This window comes from Candoia aspera, chromosome 5, assembly GCF_035149785.1.
Source record: "Candoia aspera isolate rCanAsp1 chromosome 5, rCanAsp1.hap2, whole genome shotgun sequence".
Lineage (NCBI taxonomy): Eukaryota > Metazoa > Chordata > Lepidosauria > Squamata > Boidae > Candoia > Candoia aspera.
In genome coordinates, this window is record NC_086157.1 from 62,927,760 (window position 1) to 62,951,127 (window position 23,368).

Below are 23,368 nucleotides of genomic sequence, written 5' to 3' on the forward strand. Positions count from 1 at the left end.
CGATGCTCATCTCCGTTTCAAAGCCGAAGAGCCGGCATTTGTCCGTAGACACTTCCGTGGTCATGTGGCCGGCATGACTAAATGGAACGCCATTACCTGCCTGCCGAAGCAGTACCTATTAATCTACTCACATTTGCATATTTTCGAACTGCTAGGTTGGCAGGAGCTGGGACTAGCAACTGGAGCTCACCCCATCATGCAGATTCGAACAGCTGACCTTCCGATATACATATATACGTATACGTATACATATACACGTATACACACACACACACACACACACACATATCTTTTCATGGATTCATCTTCTCATATATCCAGTGGTACATTCTGTTTCTGAATCAGATGATTCACTGTCTTCAGACCCACTAAGATTTTCCCATGAACAAAGAGGGCTTTGAACATCAAAGCTCTGCCTATCTGGCATTTCAGTGAAATGGTTTGGTTCAAATGCATCAGAAATACAGGACTCCTTCAAGTCTGGTATATCTTCATGGTCAAATGTTGTAGAAAAATCCAATTTTTCATCCAATATTCCTAGCATCACAGTATTTAAGTTTACATTTAAGCAGCCTCTACGTTCTGATTCTGCTCCATGGGTGGAATTCACTTCAGAAGGATATAATTGGGTAATTGGGCTGCCTTTGTCAATATCATTCTGATTTTTTTCTGTTGTATTATCTAATGTTCTGGTCAGCTCATTTGTAGTAGCTGAGCAGCCTATGGACAGCTTCTGAGTGATGTCTACCTCAGAGAAGAATTTTGAAATCTCGTTCAAGGTGCCACATTTAGTATCGAAGTTACTTTCAACATCACTTTCACTGTCCTCATCCTCACTGTGTTGCTGTTCTTTACTTTCCTGGACTTGGACGTTATGCACTTCTTCGACATCCGATCCAAAGATTGAATAAGCCATGCTATGTTTGATGATCTGGGAAAAGTCAAAACAAATGTTGACATGCACAAACATTCACAGATGCCCTCAAAACTATTGGTATGTGATAAAAGACGGCAGCCCTAACCCTAAAACCTACAATTTCCATTCACTTTCAGTGATATGTCTTTGCTTTTCTGCATCTTCAATGCTAGGGCTTTATTAACCTTTCCTCCTTCTGAGAATCTAAAACACTTTCTTCTTCTATTACTCTGCACTGAATTCCCTTCCTATTTCCCCTCTTCCTTAACGAGGAAAAATGTGTTTTGAAGAAATGGACTGTGGAAAGTACAGAGAAGCTGTCAGCAAACCTCTTGGCAGCTAAGGCACCACCTTTCATTTCTTTCTATTAAGGAAGTTATGAGATGGCATGTGCTGGGATTCAGTGTGGCTTTACACTTCCAGTAGGAAACAGAGATGATTCTTGCAGCCTTGTTTGGCACATGAATTGTTTGGCACACGAAGTTAATGAATGAGAGAAAGCATGTGACAGATGCCACTTTTCTCTGACACATACCTTGTGCCCTTTGGCACCGAGAGATAAATAGTATCAGAGGGCAGGGCTTTAACAGAGTTCCTCTGCTGATGTTACTGTTAACCACACCCTCAGCTTAGATGGAGAGATGGATTTCCCTTGAACAGAAAACATTTCCTCATCTCTGATATAGGTATCTAATCATATCTAGAAGCAGCACATAATAATTAAGGGGGAATTCATTTAGCCTTAACAACATAACCTGTCTATTTCAAAGTAAGAATCCAGCGTAGGGATTACCAGTTGGCTGTTTAGAACAAATTAAACTTGCTTCTAAATCAAGTCTGAAGTTACATACTGTAGAGAAGCCTTCTTAAATCATGTGCATGCTCCTGATTGTAAGCTCAGACCCACTTGTATTTCAGGTTCTGCCAAAGAAGTGAAGCCAGAAAATGCACGTGGGTCTGAGAGGAGATAGAAGCAAACTGTGAGTGCTGTTCCCTTTGGCACGTTGACTGAACATCTAAACATAAGAGACTAAAATGAAGAGCGGTGTGCATCTCATAGCCATTAGGATAGAAATGGCTTGTCTTTCCCATAAGCTTATTAGTTAAATTAACGCAGGAGCTAAATCACCTCAAGTCTACGTAGGAACATTCAGTGGAATGTAAGGGACATGTTGCCCCTTCTGGGAATCCCTTTCACCATCTCCAGTTGAACTGCCCCAAAACATACCAATCGTAAGTTGAAAGAATCTTGCCACACTACTTACCAAGACACGTGGCCACTTTTTCCTTTTTAAAAAAATAAAACCAGTCTTATGCAGGATAAACAGACAGAGTACCACTACCAACACCATTAATACAGCCAAGATTGAAAGTATAATATGATCTGCAGGTTAAAAAGATATTTCATTAAGCAACAGTGCATTTGCAGATTATTACAAAACTTCCTGGTTTTGTCAGGGAGATAAAGACCTATAATATAAACATGCAAAAGTTGCTGAAATGCTAAACAAATTCAATGTTTAGTCTTTTTCACAAAATAAAACAAGTTCTGACCCATTCCCTTTCCTTGTTTCATAACTCATTGTACCTTGTCTATTGTTGGAGTCAATCATAACACATTTTGGAATGGTGGAAGTGCACTGCTTGTTATGAACTGTATACACATGAACAGCAATGCAGTAATTTTTATTTGGATGCAAATCTTCAAGAACAGTGAAGAAACTGTCATGTTTGGTTTTATTATCAATACGCTGTAAAAGACAAACAATTGGTCAGTTGTTTTAAAATGCATTGAAAAGATAGAGATAAATGATGTGAGCTGGTGAAACCTCACTTTGACCTGAAATCAAGGAATGGCTTTGCACTTGCTTTCTATTTAAGAATATCATCTTCTATATGGGGGTTAGAGAAATACTGAGATATTTTGTGAAGTGCTCTAAATTCCACTACTATTAATAACTACAATAACCATAATATCAATGGCAATAGCAATATTTCATTCCTGCAATTCGTATTCCTGAATTGTATGACATTGCAATGCCAATGTACTGTCTTGCTTTTTGATATTTTGTTAGTTTAATTCAACTCTATAGACTTGTATGTTTCCTATATTAGTCTTAACAACTCAATCCAGCAAGTTTAGCTGGAGCTCTGAACCCATAAAAAGCAATCTTGTCCATCTGGATTCCATCATTCCATTCAGTACCAGTGAATATAAACACTGAACTGTAACTATTGGAATTGTGGAAGAAACCAAGGTCAAAGTGGCTGAGAACCATATGAGTTCAACACATCTGAAGCCGAGATATATAATACTATAAAGTGCAGCAGAAAACTTAGCAAGTTTCTTAATTATGAAGTGAATTCCCTTTGATATTTTCTAAGAAGTTCTTTAATAATATACTACTTACATTTTCCTTGATATCAGCTGTTTCCACTGTGATTGTATAATGAAGTTCTTGATAAACTTTAAGTAACAGAGGTGAAAGTTTCACGGTGACGTTTACACAGCTTTGACAAACAGAAATATTAAACTGGGGTGGCCTAAAGCATCCTGATTAAAAAGTAAATAAAAGAAATTATCAGTGCAACTTCCTGACAATCGAGATTTTTTTTTACCTTTAGCAAATGTAACATTCTAAAATGTAAATAGCTTGGAAATAGGATTTCTAATAAAATCTATTTGAATTCTTATAAATAATGTTTTCAATAGAAAGATACATACTATTCTTTTATTTTTTTACTTTTTATTATTGTTTTGCTTTAATCATCAATGTCAGTTTTGATTCTAAAAGTCAGCCCTGAATGTAGAACCTGATCTTTTGTGCAACACTTAACTTCTAGCATAGGCTTTTAAAAATCTCGTTAAATGTGTAATATAACTGGAGATAAAGGTCATCAAGGCCAACTCTCTTGACAAGTGAACAAAAACCATTATCTCCCCAAAGGGAAGATGACCTGATTTGAGATCTCAGTGATAAAATTAACATATAGCAATTCAAACAAAAGTAAGGAATTACTTACGTGAAAAGTATGGACTGAAAGACAGACCATCTGAATAATTTATTCCATTGCTGGTGTATTGTATTACTATGATAATCATGTATCCTTTGCAAAAATCTGCAAATTCATTCGTTAGATTACAGAATGGCCTTGTAATATGGGTACATTCCTGGACTTTCTGGTAGCTTGATTTTAGAAAACTACATAGAAACAAGAATGAATACATTTTTTTCAATAGGAAAACAGTGATTCCAAAGAAATGCATGATAATTGGCCAAAATGTTGGTCCAAATTAGCTATGTATACAGTAGTCTATACAAGATTAGGCACCCTTGTAAAATTTTATGTTCATCTTTCAATGAATTCATAGTTGAACAGTAGCTGCCAGAATCTCTACATGTTGTGTAGTTAAATATAGCATCTTTCTGCAAATTTCAATGCACACTTATTATGAGCACAGATTCAAAAAGAGAAGGCAGTGAATGTGGCAGCTACAGAAGTATAGACACCCAATTTTATAATATTTCCTTTGGCAGAAATAATGGCTTTATTGTTTCTTATAACTAAGAATATTTCTGTTCTCACTTTTAGAATCTTTTCTCACTCTTCCTTGCAGAACTCTTCTAGCTCAGAAATATTTGTAGGTCTCCCTGTAGGCAGTGCATCTTTTTAAAAAAAAATAACTTTATTAGTTTTCAGAATATAATTAAAATACAAAATATAGAATATAGAACAGATAGACTACAGAACTAAAGAAAAAAGATGAACTATAAAAGTACAGAACAGAGAACAGAAACAGAAAGTGACTTCCAACCTTCTCCAGTACAGATATGAATACATTTACCAATATAATCTCTTACCATTAGTTAACTCTTAGTAACATTATTTCTATCAAATCAAACCATTTAATCATTAAAACCCAAAATCAAAACTTCATTTTTTTCTGACACAAGCAAGTAGTCTAAAAGTGGTTGCCAAGTAGAAACAAATCCAGAAACAGTATTTTCTCTTATCAGCGCTGTTAACTTGGCCATTTGGGCCAGTTCCATCAGTTCGATAATCCAGTCCTCCAGTGTAGGTATTTGTGGATCTTTCCATCTCTATGCATATAAAAGTCTTGCTGCTGTAATCATGTATAAAAGCAAAGTCCCATGTTGTGTCTTGAGCTGCTTCTCCATCAGACCTGTAGGCAGTACATCTTGGAGATGATCCTCTTACATTCACTGATAAGAATAACAGATGCTATTAAAAACAAAGGAATGGGCAAGAGGTGCAAACACCCAGGCACTGTTCCTGGAGATCACTTTTGGAGATTAGCCTGAGGTTTAGCTGTTATTTGGGAGGGTTGATGAATTTAATGCTTTTCTTTCTTCCCTGCCTAGTGAGCTTTTCCCTGCAGCTCATCTCTATCCATTTTTATTCCTCCCTTTTTCTTCATTTCCCTTCCTATTCTAGCCACTCTTTTCCCTTAACCTAGGTGTTGATAAAGTATGAGTCATGACCTCTGGGAGGTTGGTATTAATTTAGATGGCCATTTACTTTTTTTTAAAGCTGGTGAAGCATAATGGGTGGTCTGTCCAAACTCATTTACATTTTGTCTAGGCAAGCCTGCAGCAGGTTTGTGCAGAGAAAGTGGGGAACAAAGCCCAGAGCAAATTTCAAGAGACGATTAAACCCCTGTGCCTAACTATTTGTCAAAATATTAACCAATCACAGCAGTTTTACTTGTTTCTTTGACATTATGTGTTATTTAGTTCTATGGGGGGTATCACACACATTCATTTATCACTTCAGAGAGTCTCAGTATTGCAGAGTTTGATGACGTTTTTACTTCCCCTGCTCTTGTTTAAACTGTGACTTCTGGTAAGTATGTACACATATACATGTACAAGCAAGAAAATAGTCTGAAATACACCTTCAAATCAGCCACAAATATTTACACGGAACAAAAATAAGGGCTTTGGTATGGCCTTCACGGTCCCCAGACTTGAATCTTATTAAAAATCTGTGGGATTATCTCAAAAATACAATGCATGCAAGAATATTTCTGAGCTAGAAGAATACCGCAAGAAAGAATGGAAGAAGATTTCAGAAGATTTTCTTAACTGGTTACAGGAAACATCTGACAGCAAGTATTACAAAGTTGGAAAAGTGTCCAAACTTCTGAACCTGCTATGTTTACTGTTTTCTTATTTTGAAGCTTTAAACAAATGTGCATAAATAATAAATGTGCATTGAAATTTGCAGAAAGGTGCCACGTTTAACTATGTACCGTATAGGACATATATCACCTTTTGTTCACTTGAGGTTCATTGGAACAGACAATTTGACTGGGATGCCTAAACGTTTGCATGCACCTGTATAAGAACTGATGGCAAGAAAGTTTTTTTTTCTGGAGGGAGACACTTGGGGGTGGAGAGTTTCAAACTCTTGGATTGGCTGATAATTTTTCTTGATTTCCATGGAAATGTTCAAGGTCCTTTATTTTTAGAACTTCAGATGCCTTTACTGGGTTTCTGCTGAGAATTTCTTTTCATCCTCCACCTTAGAACGTACTTTATTTCTGGTGACTGTGCATCTGCTTCTGACAAAGCTGGACAGGTAGCCAGTTCCCATGGTCCTAGAACATGATGGTCTGGATCCTGACTTTGCTGCGACCTGGTGGGGGGGAAAAGAGAATGTCTGTGATGGAGATGCAAGCATCGACCAGAAAGAACCATGAATCACCCCCTGTTTTCTAGTGTCCATAAAGACATCAGACTCCCCTGAGAACCTTCCTTATAGTTCTACAGCCCAAGGCAGCTTTTCCCAAACTGGTACACTCCTTCTGGCAGTCGCTGTATATGTGCAGGGGGCATCAGGTTGGAGATGGCTAGTCCAGGCACTGAGGAAAGGCAAGGAGATTTTCTAGGACACAGCTCCATACCTGTAAGTTTCTTCCCCTGAATACTGGGTAGAGCACAATTTTAAAATCAATTTTCTGAACAGGACATTTAAGACTGGTTTTATTTTGGTGATCACTATTGACTTAATTAATGGCTGGGTTAATACACTACATTAAGCCAGAGAATAGTGTCTTTGTCTTGCGCTTAGCATGACTGTGAACTCATCCATTATGGATTATGATGGTGAATCCAATCAATTGTAACTTATCTGACAAGTTACAATTAAGGATCAGTGCACTGTGTAAACCCAGTTAAAATGCAGGGACAGTCTACGTGTATTACACTGCCTGTCTAAAGCCCCAAGTCCTAAACATAACAGTTCATGCTGAAGCAGAAAAATGGGGAAGACTGAGTAAATGGGCAACAAGATGAAAACCATATCTTCCCAAAGAATAGAGCAATACATAATCAAGTTCATGGCTGATATTTTTCCACCCACATTTTATTTTTATTTCTATCTTCATTATTACATTTACATCCTGCCTTATCTTGGGTAGTTCAGAATGGGACACATGGGAGTCTCCTATTATTTTCTTCTCACAATGCAACCCTCTCAGGAAGTTTGTTAAAAGAAAAAAGAACTGGCTCAATATCACTTATGAAACTCCATGGTCACATGGGGACATGAACTTGGATCTTCCAGCACAGTCCAATACCTATACCACATATGCTCTCTGATTTAATTTTGAACCCCAGGTTCACCCACACCCCAAAGCAAATGTTGTGGAATCCAGCAACGCTAAGATACATTATAATCTTTAAATTCATTGGCCTATTGTTTATTGATATAAAATATTGTGTTTAACAACACAGAAAGCAGGAGGTCAAAAATTATACACTGGATCCTCCTGAGGTAAAAAGACCATCAGGACAAATATAGATATGAGCATCAACTTCTAAAGAGTATTTTACTTGCCTGGAGTTGTTGTAAGAATTAACTTGTTCTTGGCCTCTCACTGCTGATTTCAACTCTGTTCCCATGGTAGGTAAATTACAGTCAACATTACTAAAGAAAATAAAGCAAGACATTTTCTCCTCCATTTTCTGTAGAATTTCCCAGCCATTCAACAAATGCAGCCATTTTGCTATAGCTTTATCAGCATCAAGTAGGAAAAAGTGCCATTGACAGTAATAATGACTGACTGGTTTATTCTATTTATACAAAACGAGAACATATCACCAACTGAGTGATAACTTTGGGCTTTTCCAAACTCTTACATTTTAACTGGATAATATCAGACTGTGGGTTTTGTTTTGTTTTTTGGTTTCATTCATAGGCACTTAGTAAAAACTATGACGACAAATAAAATTACAAAATAGGCATGTTGTATCCAGTGTTGGATGCAAGTGCCTCGGTCACAGGTTTGCATCATGACATCATAATGCACTTTTTGTCACTTGCCTTCCTTTGACTCCCCTGAATACACCAAGGATTCCATTGCTATTTTGCCCCATGGTTTTCAATTGGTTTTAGGTTCATACAGGGTAGCACCTATATACTCCAAGTATATACAGCACCCAGAATCCTTTCTGACTCCAGTTGCTTAAAATCGGCTTCATAGTTTTCTATCATTTTGAGACTGGAAACTGACAAGATTCAATTGTAATCCCAATAATAGGTTTTATAGAATTAAAGAAAGAAGCCTCTTTAAACTCTACCTTAAACTCAAGAAAACACTGAAAAATCTGGAGCTACTCAAGCAGGTGTCATAGCCTGGACACTTTGCTCTGTGGCCTTTGCCATTCCTAAAACTATTAAGTGTGGCCCCTGCCACAAAATGATTACCCACCCCAACTGTACCATGTATTTATAAGGGATAATATCCCAAGCCTTTGATCAAATTGCCTCCAATCTACAAAAGTTATGCCAAATAAATCTGTTGGCCTTTGAAAAGTTGCATTGTTTTGATTTTTCTTGAAGCAGTATCTAAGTACCTGTATTAAAAATAATGCTTTGTCCATCATGATTATTTATAAACATTTACAAAATATGTGTGTGTGTGTGTGTGTGTGTGTACACACACACACACACAAACACACACAAATATAAATATAAATATAAATAGGAAACAGATAGGAACCTCTCCTTATACATCACTGTGTAGCATGCTGGTGTCCTTGAACTATTTCCCGCTTTCCATGATAAAAAGTACTCAAAATCCTCTGGCCGTTTCATTTCCAGACTGAGTCGTGGCCCAGAAGTTTCTTGTGAGGAAAAAAAGACTCTGTTCGTTTATATTAATCAAGGAAGAAAACACATTCAGAACACACAAACATATCAGGACAAACCATGACTATTTCTCCCACAGCTCAAGTCTAGCCTCTTCTTGCCACTGCCCTTCTTCACAATTTATTTGACAGGTCTACCAGCAAATCCAAAACTAGTCACTTATCTTATCCCTCCCCTCATGCTTCAAGCAGACTGTTTGCCCCCTTTATTTTAAAGTAAGAAGCATGCTAAAAGGAGGAGGAGGAGGAGGAGAAGAAAGCGAAGGGAATAAGAACCATCTTTTAAATGGTGAAAAAATACAGTAGCTTTGGAAAGTAAGAGAAATCAGCACAGTGCATACAGTAGCTGGCTTCTATTACAAACAGAATGAGATTTCCCTGGGCTTCTGTGGACAAGAACAGTTTCAGCAAGCCATAATAGCCATGTCTGCATATCACATTAACACTTAGTTTAATACAGGGTTGGTTGGATACCTTTAGAATATTGAGGGCCTATATAGGTGCAAGCATAAAAATGCTCCCATGGAGGAGAATGCCTTCATATTTTATTTTTACAACTACTCATATTCATCATGAGAGTCAAGGATAGATATGAATAGTTGTAAAACATTCCATTTACCATAATGCAAATTGGTGCTTTCTCTCACTCCATCTAACCACCCGGGCTGCTCCTGGTCCTGTGTAATGTACTTTTGTCCCCACTTCTTTTTGAACAGCTATGTATATTTTGAAACAGGCATTAGACTGCAATCAATCAACATGTTTATTTTCTAAGAATATCTATGGGTTGATCTGGGGCCCAAGGAACTCTTGGAGATAAGGAGGCTGGTGATTTGCTTTTTAGCCTCCCAACATCATATTGTTGTTGTTGATGATGATGTTGATGTTGTTTAATTATATTTTAATGAATAGAACAGAAAGCCTGACAGACCCAAGCTAGAAGGGGTCAATTAAGCATCAGCTTTGCATGTTCCCTCCACCCCAGCAGTATTTTTCTTTAAAACTGGATTTTGGTTAATTTAAGCAATCCAGCTTTATCACCCACGATTTAAAGTGGCCTCATTTTGACATCAGCTGTCTTTAAAGGAAACTAAAAATAAACACTTCCAAAATCTTCCTCCAAGCCATGCAAGAAAAAGATAAAAAAGAGTAAGGGATATGTGAGAATCAGAGGCTTGCTTGATCTTTGGATATGTCACACTAAATCATGCTTTGCCATAGCATTACATAGACTGATGGACAGAATTTATATCATTTGCAGGGATGTTGCTTTTAGTAAGAGCTCATCTCTAGCAAGTTCTCTACAGTACAAGAAAAATACTTACCAAGTAAGCTGCTAAAAGTAGATATTATTGCACTGATGTATACTATAAATTAAACAAAACATATATTAAGAAAAACACTAAAAATAATATGATTATATATAAATAGCTGACTGGAAAGTACTTTATATAGAATAGAACCTAGCATCAGAGATTCATGGCTTTGTCCCAGACAGGGTGAGATATTTTGTTGAAAATTGTACTATGCAGTGTCATGTCAGAAAACACTTCTTAAGCAGCTTTGGGCATCCAATCGTCTTCAAGGAAGGTGGTGAAAAGTATATTATCCCCATTTCTTTCCACGGTTCTCTGTTTCATTTACTGTTTGTCCTCTTAACACACAAACGACCATACTTTTCTCTCCTTTATGGCTTTTTATCTGTAAATCTTTCCAAAACATTCAAGTTTATTTAGAAACTGCTATCAGTAAAGTGTAAAATAACCATCATATACTTTTGCATAATTAATTCCATTAATTATACAGATTTATTTGGATTTCGGATTTTTGCTTCTCTGTTACAATTCTTTCCTTCTAGACAAATAATGATATCCAGGTTATCTATTATTGCAAAAATTTTAGCAGGAAATGAAACAGAGAACCATGGAAAGAAATTAGATGGTAGGATTACCCTGCTATAAAACTTATTAGTAAAGTCAGGTGGAAGAATGTCAGGTTATAGGTATAGGATTTTATACTAGTTAGTGGTATTTTTATGGCAATGACAAATATATTATGGTGTATATTGATTTTATAGTATTTGTGCAATTTTCAACCTTTGTTTAATTTTACCTGTAATTGGATCACACCCTACTGGAGTGCATCTTTTATTTTTGTTTGTTTAATACAACAGTCAGGCACTTGGCTTTCTCTCACTGCAATAAATAAGACTGAAATTTGCTTTTCCTTTTTGTATTTTTTTCATTTATTGTAGCAGCTATAGACCATTTCTTTTATGTCAGGAGACTTACAGAACTACAAAGTAATATTATTTATTTGTAAAAGCTATATTTTCACCAAATATTCACAGACAGGAAGAGCTAAAAAATAGGATGTAGATGAAGTTAAGATCAAAGATGCAAAAGCTATCGGACAGAACATCACATATTGTACAAAACCATAAGGTGGTTTTAGCTTAGTACAACACGTGAACCCAGCCACTGTTGTTTGCAAGCCATGATTTTTTTTGGCTTAGGCATTAGATCAAAGCTAGATTAACTATAGCTTGTTCAATAAATCATGATTAACACAAACTCTGGCTTAGTACAATGTGTTAGCTCAGCTAAAAAGGTCTGCAAATTAAAGACAAGCCCTCAACAAGCTACTGAGGAAGAGCTGAGGATCTTTTGGAATATTAATGGTGTTTATGACATTGTTAGATTAAAGTCTTTAGGACATCTAATTGCTGATGCTGCCATACAAGAAAAGAAAACATGAAGCTGACAACGAAGAATTACAGTGGGAACAGGAAATGTAAGAAGTATGAACATGGGAAAGTTCAACACAGTGAAAGATGACATGAATCTACTACACATTGACATCTTAGGCATCAGCAAATTGAAATGGATTGAAACTGAATATTTTCAGTCAGAATATCATACTGTTTACTACTTAAAACATGAAAAACATAGAAGGAATGCAACTGCTTTCATAGTCAGGAAGGATATAGCAAAGAGACTGCTGGATACAATGACTGAATAATATCAATTAGATTTCACAGACAACCTTTAATATGATGGTTATCCATGTTTATGTTCCAATCACTGATGCAGAAGATAAGGAACTTGAGGAGTTTTATGGTCAAGTTCAATCTGAAATTGACTGAACATGCAAACAAGATGTTCTGATTGGGATTGGAGATGGGAATGCCAAAGCTGAAAATAGTAGGGAAGAACAAAGAGGTGGAAGAACTCAATTATTAGAGTAAAAACATGGCCAACAGATCATAAACTGCTCATGGACAGATTCCAAATCAGGGTATGCAAACTACTGTACAATAACCTTAATTTCACACATTAACAAAATAATGCTTAGTATCATCCAACACAAATTAGTGTCCTACATGGAAGGTGAGATGCCAAATGTTTAAGATGGTTTTAGAAAAGACCAAGGAACAAGAGGCATTATTGCTGAAGCGTGCTGGATAATTGAGAAAGGCAAAGAATATTAAAAAGAAGTCAATATGTACTTCATTGGTTATAGAAAGCCCTTTGATTGTGTCAACCATATAAAGCTCTGGAATGTCCACAGAAAAATGTGAATCCCAGAACATCTCATTATCCTCATATGAAATCTGTATGTAGGACAGGAAGCCAGTCTTGATGAAACATGGAAAAACTGATTGGCTCCAGACTGTGAGACATGATCATAAACCTTCTCCTTATTTATTCACCCCCTATATAGAATTTATATTGAGGGAGGCTGAATAGGAAGATGAGTGGTTTCAAAACTGGAGGAAGAAATTTCAATAACCTACACTATGCATATGACATACTCTGATGGCTGAAAGTATAAGCTCTAATAATGAAAGTCAAGAAGCACAGTAAAAAATTGGACTATGATTAAGTATAAAGACTAAACTAATGACAACAGATACAGCAATAAGCTTTAGAAATGACAATGAGGACAGTGAAGCTGTGGATAGCTTCTGTCTTTTAAAATCAACTATCAATAGTAAAGAAACTAGCAGTTAAGAAATACACCACAGACTAGCACCTGCTAGGGTAGCAAAAGGCCTTGGAAAGCAGCACCCTCTCCACAGCCCACATGCACTTTGCAGCAGTACCCTCTCCCCAATTACCGTCAGGACTACCTGTATCATATTTTGGACACATTATGCAAAGTCATGATGTTAGGAAAGTAGAAGAAAAGAGAAGAAGAGGACAACAAGGTGGATAGATTCAGTTACAGAGATGATGTGTGCCATAGTTGGGAGACCTGAAGGGGGAGGCTGGGGATAGATCATCCTGGAGAAAGTCTATCTAGTGATCGCTAAAAGTTGACACAGGCTTGATGTCATATAATCACTCAATCAGATTGTAATAGCTCATAGGACTCCCAGTTCAGCATCCGGGGCCTTTGTCTTGTGTACCAGTTGTGTCTCTTCCTGAACCAGGAGGCCTTGTTCACAGCCACTCATGTCTTAGCCACCTTCTGTTTGGATGATCTGGATTACTGAAATGTGCTTTACATGGGGCTGCCCTTGAAGACCACTTAGAAGCTACAATTGGTCCAGAATGCAGCGGCATGCACAAAGTTGGGCACCTTTAGGTTTGCCCACATTACACCTCTGTTGTGCGAGCTACGTTGGCTCCCAGTTTCCTTCTGGGTGCAGTTCAACATACTGGTTACTACCTTTAAAGCCCTATATTGCATGGGACCAGGTTATCTGCAGGACCGCCTTTCCCTGAGGGTATCGGCCCATCCTACCAGATCAGATAGGGCAGGCATGCTCTAGGTCCCTTCCCTGAAATGTTGCCATCTAGTGGGATCTTAGAAGCGTGCCTTTTCCATGGCTGCCCCCAACTTATGGAACAGACTCCCACCAGTGATCTGGAAGACCCCCACCCTTTTAGTCTTCTGGAAGGCCATCAAGATCCAGTTTTTTACCCAGGCGCTGGGGTAGAGTGATGATGTTTTGTGTTGGTTGTTAGAGCAAACCAAGGGGATGACTGAGGCGCTGGGCTTTGGTTGTGTTTTATGGTTCTTATAGTTTGGGGTTTTACTGTTGTTATAAGCTGCCCAGAGTTGTGTTTTAAGATGAGACATACAAATCTTTTAAATAAATAAATAAATTAGCAAAGCATAAGTGTTCTTTGAAAGCAAATGTACAAAACTCCTCTACAAATATTACAAATCCAAACATGAGGGGGGAGAGAAATATTTGCTGTTGCCTGTTCCCCTAATCCAGTCCAGAAGGAAGGCTGTCTAGGAGTTATCACATATGGTTGAACATGATTACATACATATTTATTGTATTATAACCAAAGGCTACGGAACATGGTTGTACTCCTCTGTGCAATCAGGAACTCAACATGTCTCAGTAACTAAAGGTCTGTAACTGTTACATCCCCTGTTCAGACCTTTTGGTTGAACTTAGGAAGCTCCAGGGGTGGTTGCGGCTAGAGAATTCTGTATTTCTATCTCCTTTACACACAATTAGAGCGCTCAGTGCCTGAAGTAAGCTAAAAAATTCTGTGATCTTAGGTAGAATTCAGAAAAAGATTTTGTTTATGAGCCTTCCTTCACTTAGGATTTACAGCAAGATCTGTACGGTGTTACCATCCATTTTTATCAACTTACTCCCAGCCCATGATTTCATAGAATCACATCGTGGTCTTATCTGAGTGGTCTTGTCCCAATGTACCATGTACAGAACAGTGTCTAAACATTTTTTACTTAAATTGCAGAGTACCATGATATGAAAACTTCATTGCAATCCCTCATCTGCATTTTGGAGATGTGCTTATGTGACCAGGCCAGCCTTAACTGTTGTAGGTAAATTCTGCTGCCCAGGCGATTTTATCACTGGGGAGCAGCCTGTACATTAGGAGAAAAGGTAGAAAATATTCTCCATTGGCTATTAATCAGCCAATCAATGCCTTCCAAACAGTCACCTGATGTACTAATGCATCTGGTTAGACAAACACAAATGTGAGTTTCAGGAGAATACTGTATCCTGAGGGAAAAAAAACACCCTCACAATAGCAAGTGCCAGATGCTTCTGCAAATCAATGAGAAAAGGTTGTTCATATTGGGAGACTGGGTTGCTGCAAAGATGTGCAGACAAAACTTGAAACTGTTCAAGCGAGCATGAAAATGGACTCTCTGGTTCTATCACAATTATTATTACCTGGCAACAGATAATTCCATACATAACACATTGACTGTGAAATGTATTATGCACAGCACAAATGGCAGGAAAAAACAGATTTTTTTAAAAATTTCAAAGGTATACAACATTTTATGTGAAGGAAGCCCCCACTGATGGTGAACAGAATATTATCTTTTTTTTTCTTGCTGCACTAACTCTGCTTTTATGCATGAGTCAAAGCCCTTTATAAAGCTCTTTAAAGATCACAGTTTAGGATTATAAGTAATAAGAAGATATTTTGCAATTATGATTTTTTTATTCATTTGTGTCAGAAGCATCCCAATTAAATAAGGCATATTGTAAAACATAGAATTTAAATATAAATGTTAAAATATATAAAAGTATAAAACTGGCAACATTGTGTTCTGTCGCACTGTCATGAGGTCCTCAAATGTGCATTGATCAGAGCACAGATGACAAGGGTACATACGTATGTGTTGTCTGCATGTCTCCACAATCACAAAAGGCAGAGGCCACTGGATAGCCCCATTTGTTCAGAGTATCTCTGAATGCAAAATGTGTTTCTTAAAAAGAAAAACTATGTAAGATTAAATATTTTTGGGACCTTAAAGGAAAAATGTTCAAATCATAAAAATGCTGAATGAAAGAAAATGATTATTTTTCAAAGGTAATTAAAAATACTTAAAAACAAATTGTGCATAATTTTACTCTCCAAATCAGGTAGGACTGCTTCTGCTGCTGCTTCAATTAATGTATCTACTTGAAGATTTTAAATTAATATTCTGCTTTAAATAAACAATTTGTTTTAGGCACATGGAGGGAGGTGATCATTACATCTGTTGGGCAAACCTCTTTCCACATTTAAATGATACCCCCCAATAAAGAAGAAAAGGGAGAAACTGGCAACCAAAATACTACATTCTCTCTAGTTAAACTTAACTTACCGAGTTTGCAGAAATTCAGTGGTTTCATGGAAAATGCCATTGTAGTTCAAAACCACATCCTACCAGATAAGTGTTGATGTTAGTTCTGCATCTGCAACTGCACCAAATAAAAGGCTGTTCAGATGAGAACAAACCTGGCTGTTTAACAGTGTAATATAATGTTAAAGCTTTGCTATGCCCTCGTATTCAGAGAAGGCTTTTTGATGTAACAGAGGTTTTTAAATGGGGGACGAAAACAAATTTCAGTTATCTCCCTTCTCTCTGCAGGCCTCTGCCACTCAAGTCTGCTCCAAAGAGGTGGAGGACCTCCAGAAAAGCATGGGATGAGCAGGGCCACAATTAGGGTCTGTGTCACCCAGGGCAAACATGGATTCCGCACCCATTTTGGCGTCCCCCCAGTGCTCATTTTGGTGCCCCCCCAGAGCGGCGCCCGGGGCACATGCCCCGTTTGTCCCCCCCAGTTGTGGCCCTGGGGATGAGGTACTGGGTCCTAATAGAAAGTGTGTGTGTGCATGTATTTCCTCTCATTCTCTCTCTCTCTCTCTCTCCCCACTACTGCTTCTGTTCACTGAAGCCTTTGCCAAAGGATACAATGAAATGTAATTCAATGAAACACTCCAAGGTTGAAGTCTGATGACATTTAATAATTCCTTCTTCAATTTCTGAAATCAAGATTTTATTCTACTAAATCTTTAGCCTATTTCCTTCCTAGCGGGCAACTTATAGCAGAATACTAACACATCATATAAAGGAAGGAAATGAAATTTCAGGTGCGTGCTATCTCTTTGCTCCAGTTAAAAGAGTTAGGTTTCTAAGTACTTTCAAAGCCCACCATGCACAGTGTTACTCAATACTCATGTTGTCCTTTGCAGGCAGAGGTTTAGCAATCAAAAACCAGAACTCATTTGTTTGTCCATGCCTTCACAGAATGCACCAGAGCAATAAAAAGTCAGAAGAAGCCAAATGAACTATTCCTTTTTTCCAGGAACCCTCAGTCAGACACTCTACTCTACGATAGCTGTACATATTTTACGTACAAAAATATACACATAGATTTCTCTCATATACAGTAATTCTATGCACATTTATACAGAAGGAAGGAAAATAAAGAAGCTAAGCTTGGCTTTTACTGAAATAAAAAGTAGTCATGATAAACAGAGTCACCCTGATTTCAATGTGGCAAAAGTATAATTAACATAATCAACAGCCAACCCTAATAGCATTGAAAGCAAAGGGAAATTAAAGCTGATAAAGCTATGCTGTAGGGAGAGGTTCTGTTTATCAAACTGTATGTAAGGAAGCAATTACAAACCTGTATTGTTAATGTTGGTTTGTTTGTCAGTTTATTTGTTTTACAAGTCTTACAATACATTCTGATTCAAGCCGACTCTGGCTGGTGTACAATTCCCATCTTAATAACTCAGACAAAAAACAATATGAATAGTAATTTAAAAATCCACAAAAATGTGTAAAAATTGGGAATACAACAGTCAACAGCCCCAAATCAAAACACTTCTTCACCAGGGGTGAAGCAAACACTTCCTTGCATTCCAGCCTCTATGGCCAGATGAAACACCCATGTTTTTATAGATTTTTGAAAAGTCAGGTGGGAAAGGGCCAGTCAGATGTCCAGGGGCAAAGTATTCTGCAATCTGATATTAATCAAAGTATATAATGAGGATCTACAACAGCACAACATCATGTCAAGTGAGGTGGTGTGTTCTTTGCCAGAATATAAATTGCTACGTGGGAAATTATTGCTGGGTCTTTCACATCTAATGCACCAATATATCATTTTCAGAGTTTCACAATAATCTCAATGCCCTGGGCCATGCAGGCATTAGATTTAAATATCGGTCTCTTATGGAGGCACCTTTAAATATCCACCTATGTTGCTAAATTGTCAGAGGCAATTATCTTTCCATACAGAAATAGCCACCAAACTATACTCAAAACACCAAAAGCTTAAAACAAAAGTTATTAATCAGCTTTGGAGATTATGACCAAGGACTTTCAACAGTAGTGAAATGTAGGCTTTCATGCCCAATCACCTAAGAATGTGGTTGTCTAGTTATGTTGCTATATAACCCTTTTCATCTGTTGAAATGTTTACTAGAAGTGTACAAAGTGTTTAGAGATCGAACAACTTCTGGTAAAGTCAGATTGGCCTATCCAGATGTTGCAATACTTTGGTGATATTGGAATAACCCCTGCTGAGATTGGAATGGGATGTCTGAGGATCAGAAAGTTTCAGCCTTGAAACATCTGAACATCTTTAATATTTGGCAGAATTTGTTCTGCTACTAGTTACAATCTACAGAGCCACAAAAGTTGACCATGACTGTGGTGAGACAGAACATTCATTCCAAAAGCTGTGACAACAGGACACATGATACATATACTGTATTCCATAATATATGTAAGGACACACACACCTTACCTTTAAATATGTCTCCATGAAGCTTGGCCTAAGAGGGCTGTGTCTTAGAAAGCTTTTTAAATGAAGTGTCTAAGACACTCAAGCTTTTAGAAACAACTATTTGATTCTCACCAGAACAAATGGGAAGTGACTGGCACTGAAACCAGATCACAAAAACACACTTGAGTGTAAACAATATTAAATCTGCGCGCACTTCCTTTTTCTGAAGGGCCATGGCATCTGTGCTAAATTTCCAGACAGGGAACTAATGTGCACTGTGTTAATCTAGATGGAAGGACAGTCATAATTTTTGAAGGAACAAGCAAGCATTGTTGCTGTCCTCACTATATTTTAAAAACATAGTGTTGATCATCAGCCATACTTTACATTAAGAACCCCCGTAACAGGAACCAATGCTGGAAATTAAAATATTAGTGTCCAGTCTGAAGTTCAGTTGCTAGAGAATTAGCCAACACAGCTTCTGAATTTCTCACAAATATAAACAAACAATCATTCTCCTAATTCTGTAAGCAAAAGCTGTCTTGGGGCTTCTTCTGCGTTGCAAAGGCAGCTGCCCTGCAGATGCTCAGGACCCTCCTGATGGTAGGAGGATTTTTGTGGATGGTAGATGGTAACCATCAGGAGCATCAAGGGAGCTCTCTGGGACCGAAGGCAAAGCAGCCCCCATTCCCTGTCATCAGTGAAGACCTAGCGGCTCCATTCGGGGCGGAGGCCTGTTCTGGTGCGTCCCTACACAAGCCGCTCTCGGGCGTGTAGCTGCTTTTTAGGGGCGAGCGCCGGCAAGTTGGATCAACACTAGGCCTAATACAGGTCTTAGTTATCGGTATCCTTTTCCTGTCATCTTGGGCCCCCCCGAAGCAGCAGAGGCTGCAGCGACCTTCGCCTTCAATCCGCATTCGCCTGCAGCTCCGCTTCCCCCACTCCCCAACGTGGCACTCGGGCAAATCCCCCGGTCGCTGCGGCCGAGGTCCGAGCGTGGGCGTCTCAAGGGCTAAAGACGCGGATGGCCCCCTGTGCTAATGCGTCCCCGGGCGGCTGCCCCTCTTCCTTGGGCTGCTGCTCTGCGCCACTGAAAAGGAGTAGTGCCAAATGAGGCGGGAGAGTTTTGCCCGGTTTTTCCTGCTTCAGCACAAAGCCCAGCCTCGTTTTCTCTCTGCTAATCGTGCAAAGTGGCAGAAGAGAAACGCCCGACTCCGGCCTAAGGGGGAGGGCACAACCTGCTGTGCCACGCCTGGTTCTCGCCGAAGCCCTGAAGTAGCTCCCTTGGGTGCGGCGGACGCTCGCCAAGATTCAACCGCTCTCGCCGCGAAGTCAGCAGTTTGCGGGCGAGGATGCCTGCCTGCCTCGCTTAATAACGGATCTAGCCCCGTACCCGGCGTACCTGCCAAGGGAGAGACCCTTTCCTCTGTGTCGGACTCCATCTTTGCTGAGCCAACTAAGCCGTTACATTGGCGCTCGGGGCGATCCTGAGATCACCCAGCTTCACAGCGGCGAGGCCGTGCTTCCGAAAGCGAAAGCAAAGTAGAGAGGGAGGGGCGGGGATACATAGGCTGGGGGTGTCTCCGCCGCGAGCTGCAGGCTTCGAGACGGCGAAGAAGCGCTGCCTTGGCCAAGGAAAGAAGGGGCGGGGTGTTGTGAATTAATCGCAGCCCCGCGCGGCGTCTGCTATGCCTGATTTCTTCCTCAGCTTCTTTCAAGTTAGATGTTTGGCTGCTTGAGCACTTTGATACCCACTTCACTCCTTTTGATAGCTGGATGCCACACTTAATCCTTAGGCCTCCAAAATTGTTAATGGTAGCCACTAGAAGATTCCCCATGCACACTTGAACACATGAAAAGCTTTCACCAGGGAATTGATAAATTATACAGCAAACCAAGCAATGTGGAATGTAGGATATATAAAACATTTAGGAACCATGTTAATTTGATGCCACTGAATTGAGCCTGAGTCATGGTGACTATGGACAGATGTTCCCTATCTTGCCCTGCTTCCAGTGACAGTTGTAGCTTTTCCAGAGACTTTTATGTTGGACCTGACCATCCAGCTGACCTATGTCTTGTCTTCTCCTCCTTCCTGCTGCCTTGCCAAGCATACCTTTTTTCCTAGTCATCCAGTTGCATTAGAGATCCGAAATACAAGAGTTCCTGCTTACAAATAATTACCTGAAGGAAGCAGTCAGCCTTTATTTCTTTCAGGACAGAATGACTGGTTCTTCTTGTGCTCCACAGTACCTCTAAATCAGTAATTCAAAGACATCTGTGTTTTTCCTTTCTCTTTCCAACTTTCCCTTGCTCTCATTGTTTCCAGCTTTCACACACACACACCATTTGGAAAACCATTACTTTAACTATTTGGATCTTCACTGTTGTAGAAATAACCTTTCATGAGTGTTTCACTATTTGTCATTGCCTTCCTTTGTAAGATTAACCTCCTGCACATTCTCCATCCTTGCTATTCTTGAGTCCAAGGAAACAAAGCTATCTAGTAGCTTTTTTTTTTTTTTGCTGTCAACTCTTAATTCAGTAAGCATGATGATTAATATTACATTCATCACAATATTAAATAATGACCAATATTATTTTTTTCTTCCATTCTTTCTTTCTTCTAGGTCATATATTTTGTCAGCCAACAAAGCGGTATCATTTGTATATTTCACGTTTTTAGCGTTTGGGCCTCCAAGTTTGATTCTAACTATCACCACTTCCAATCCTACCTTTCTTATAATATATTTGCTACTGAAATTAAACAAATATGAGAACAATGTACATCCTTACCTCATTCACTGAGAGTGTCTAAACCATTCTGGGTGGGTTTTTTGTCATATTCATGTGTTTCTTAATACATTCTTCGCTGTGAAGGTTCTTCAGAAGAAAAATTGTTATGCATGAAGTAGATATGTATTTATACCACATTGCTTGGGACATTATTGAGCACTCTATATTGTTTATTGCTTTTCACTATGGAAGAAAAATGGAAGATTTGAAAGACTTCTGGTGAGATGGCGAGGCAGGAGGCTGCGCTTATGTGAGCACCATCTGATAATTTTAAATTTTATACCATAAACACTGGGTAGGAGTTTTTAATTAACTTTTTAATTGAAGCACACAGCATCAGTGTCAACTGTGCTTTCACTGCAACAAGCTAAGTTATTGCAGAAGTGTGATACGCCGATAACAAATGTAAACTAAAGGTGGAAGATCTGAACATTGGTTCAGGCTTCAGCTAACATATACAAGCATATAGGCTTTAGGTATGTAACTTGCATATTTGTTCATTGATATAGAATGACACTATAATTATGCATATTGGGAGCCAAGATAAAAAAAAAACGATCGCTAACAGATCTTAGCAGAAGGGCAAGAGGTGGTGAAGTGCTCCAATAAAGATCTGGAGCCTTTTACCAGGATGGACCAGATCATGGTCATGGAAAATTCCAGAAGGAATTGGGAAGATTGATCAGTCACAGATCAGGGTCAGGAGGCTAGACAGTGTATCCCAGATGTCTTGACTAATCCTGAAAAAATAGGCGGGACTACTGGAGTCCTAGTCCCATGTTCTCTTGCATCTCCTTTCTTTGATCTTTTTCCAATCAGTCTTGATTGATATTGCTGAAATAGAGCTGTTAGCACTTTTGTTGTCTATTCTTTTGTAGCTTTCAAAAAGTTCAGTGGGTATTTCTTCTGTGCCTTCTATTTTTCTATTTGACAGCTGACAGCTTAGCAATGTCTCTTTTGGGTTTTATTGTTACTCCATAACTTTGTACCATCTCATGTTCTGAATAGTATATTATATAAACATCTGTTTAAAGTGGCCCATTCCAGTCCACTAAATTCACCTATTCTTAAAACATCTACCTGTGCTTGCTTTCTGCTTTGACAATTTCAAGTTTCCTTGGTTCATGCTTTTTATTGTCCATGATTGCCTGGTGGCAGAAACTGAGATCGCTATGCATGTATTACTGCATTGGCTATTCCATATGGCCTGGCACATAGATTCAGTGATGCCCCTTCTATCCAACTGACCCAGTGCGCTGGATAAAAACACTGTCCCCATACTAGCTATTAGTCTCCAGAGATTTCTAGAAGAGGCCTGTGTTGGAATTATCAGGGGTCAATTCAGCATTGTCTCATAAGCATAAGGGGGTCTCTCTAGCAAACACATCTCTATTGTGCTTGTGGGATGTCACATGGGTCAACTGATTTCCACTTCCTCCTTCTTCTTGGCCTTGGGGATTAACAGTCTCCATTACCCTTCTGGCACACATGCAAATAGGAGGTGCTGCAGGAATGCAGCCCTCCCCCTACCATCTCGCTTGCACTCAGACTTTCTATTCCACGTAGAAATGTGTCTACAAAGAACCAGTGATGATTAAGTGCTTTCTACTATGAACCTACCTGTATCCAGATCTACTGAATAAAAGTAAGCTATCTCTATTCTCTTCATCTAACTACAGTGTGAAGACTGAATTTATTTCTGAACGTAATTAAGCTTAATGTGCAAGCTCCTTTTTTGGTTCACGCTTCTACTCTGCAAGATTGCTGTTTGCTGCTTGGGGTTCTTTTATTAACCTTTAAAAACTCCATCAAGGGTTATGGGCTCAGTACAGACCAGTGCAACCCAGCAGAGTCCAGTATACTGACCAAGAACTGATGTTTGAAAAGGCTTTGGCCTCACAGCCAAAAGGAAAGCTGCTTGCACATTTTAAAAGGCAAAGTTCAGAAAAGTTTTTTTTCTTC

General features: G+C 38.8%; 1 protein-coding gene across 1 annotated transcript; it reads right to left on the reverse strand.

The window, feature by feature from the left end:
* Positions 1 to 216: 216 nt before the first annotated feature.
* LOC134498549 (interferon alpha/beta receptor 2-like) lies at positions 217 to 20,092 on the reverse strand. Its single transcript, XM_063304705.1, has 12 exons — positions 20,013 to 20,092; positions 18,632 to 18,895; positions 16,192 to 16,288; positions 10,419 to 10,460; positions 8,946 to 9,069; positions 7,702 to 7,870; positions 6,423 to 6,642; positions 3,941 to 4,210; positions 3,328 to 3,470; positions 2,505 to 2,667; positions 2,182 to 2,300; positions 217 to 931 (listed from the first exon to the last, which is right to left on the reverse strand). The coding sequence occupies exons 3-12, from the start codon at positions 16,229 to 16,231 to the stop codon at positions 302 to 304; spliced, it is 1,920 nt and encodes a 639-aa protein (XP_063160775.1). The 5' UTR covers positions 16,232 to 16,288; positions 18,632 to 18,895; positions 20,013 to 20,092; the 3' UTR covers positions 217 to 301.
* Between the last annotated feature and the right edge of the window lie 3,276 nt (positions 20,093 to 23,368).

What these genes read in the sequence shown, in the direction of transcription:
- LOC134498549 (XM_063304705.1), bottom strand. Translation starts at nt 16,231, where the DNA reads ATGGCATTTTCCATGAAACCACTGAATTTCTGCAAACTCG. An exon ending in TTTCAGTCCATACTTTTCAC is followed by an intron (nt 3,471 to 3,940) that starts GTAAGTAATTCC and finishes CTTTTTAATCAG; the next exon opens with GATGCTTTAGGCCACCCCAG. An exon ending in AAAAGTGGCCACGTGTCTTG is followed by an intron (nt 932 to 2,181) that starts GTAAGTAGTGTG and finishes GACTTTTCCCAG; the next exon opens with ATCATCAAACATAGCATGGC.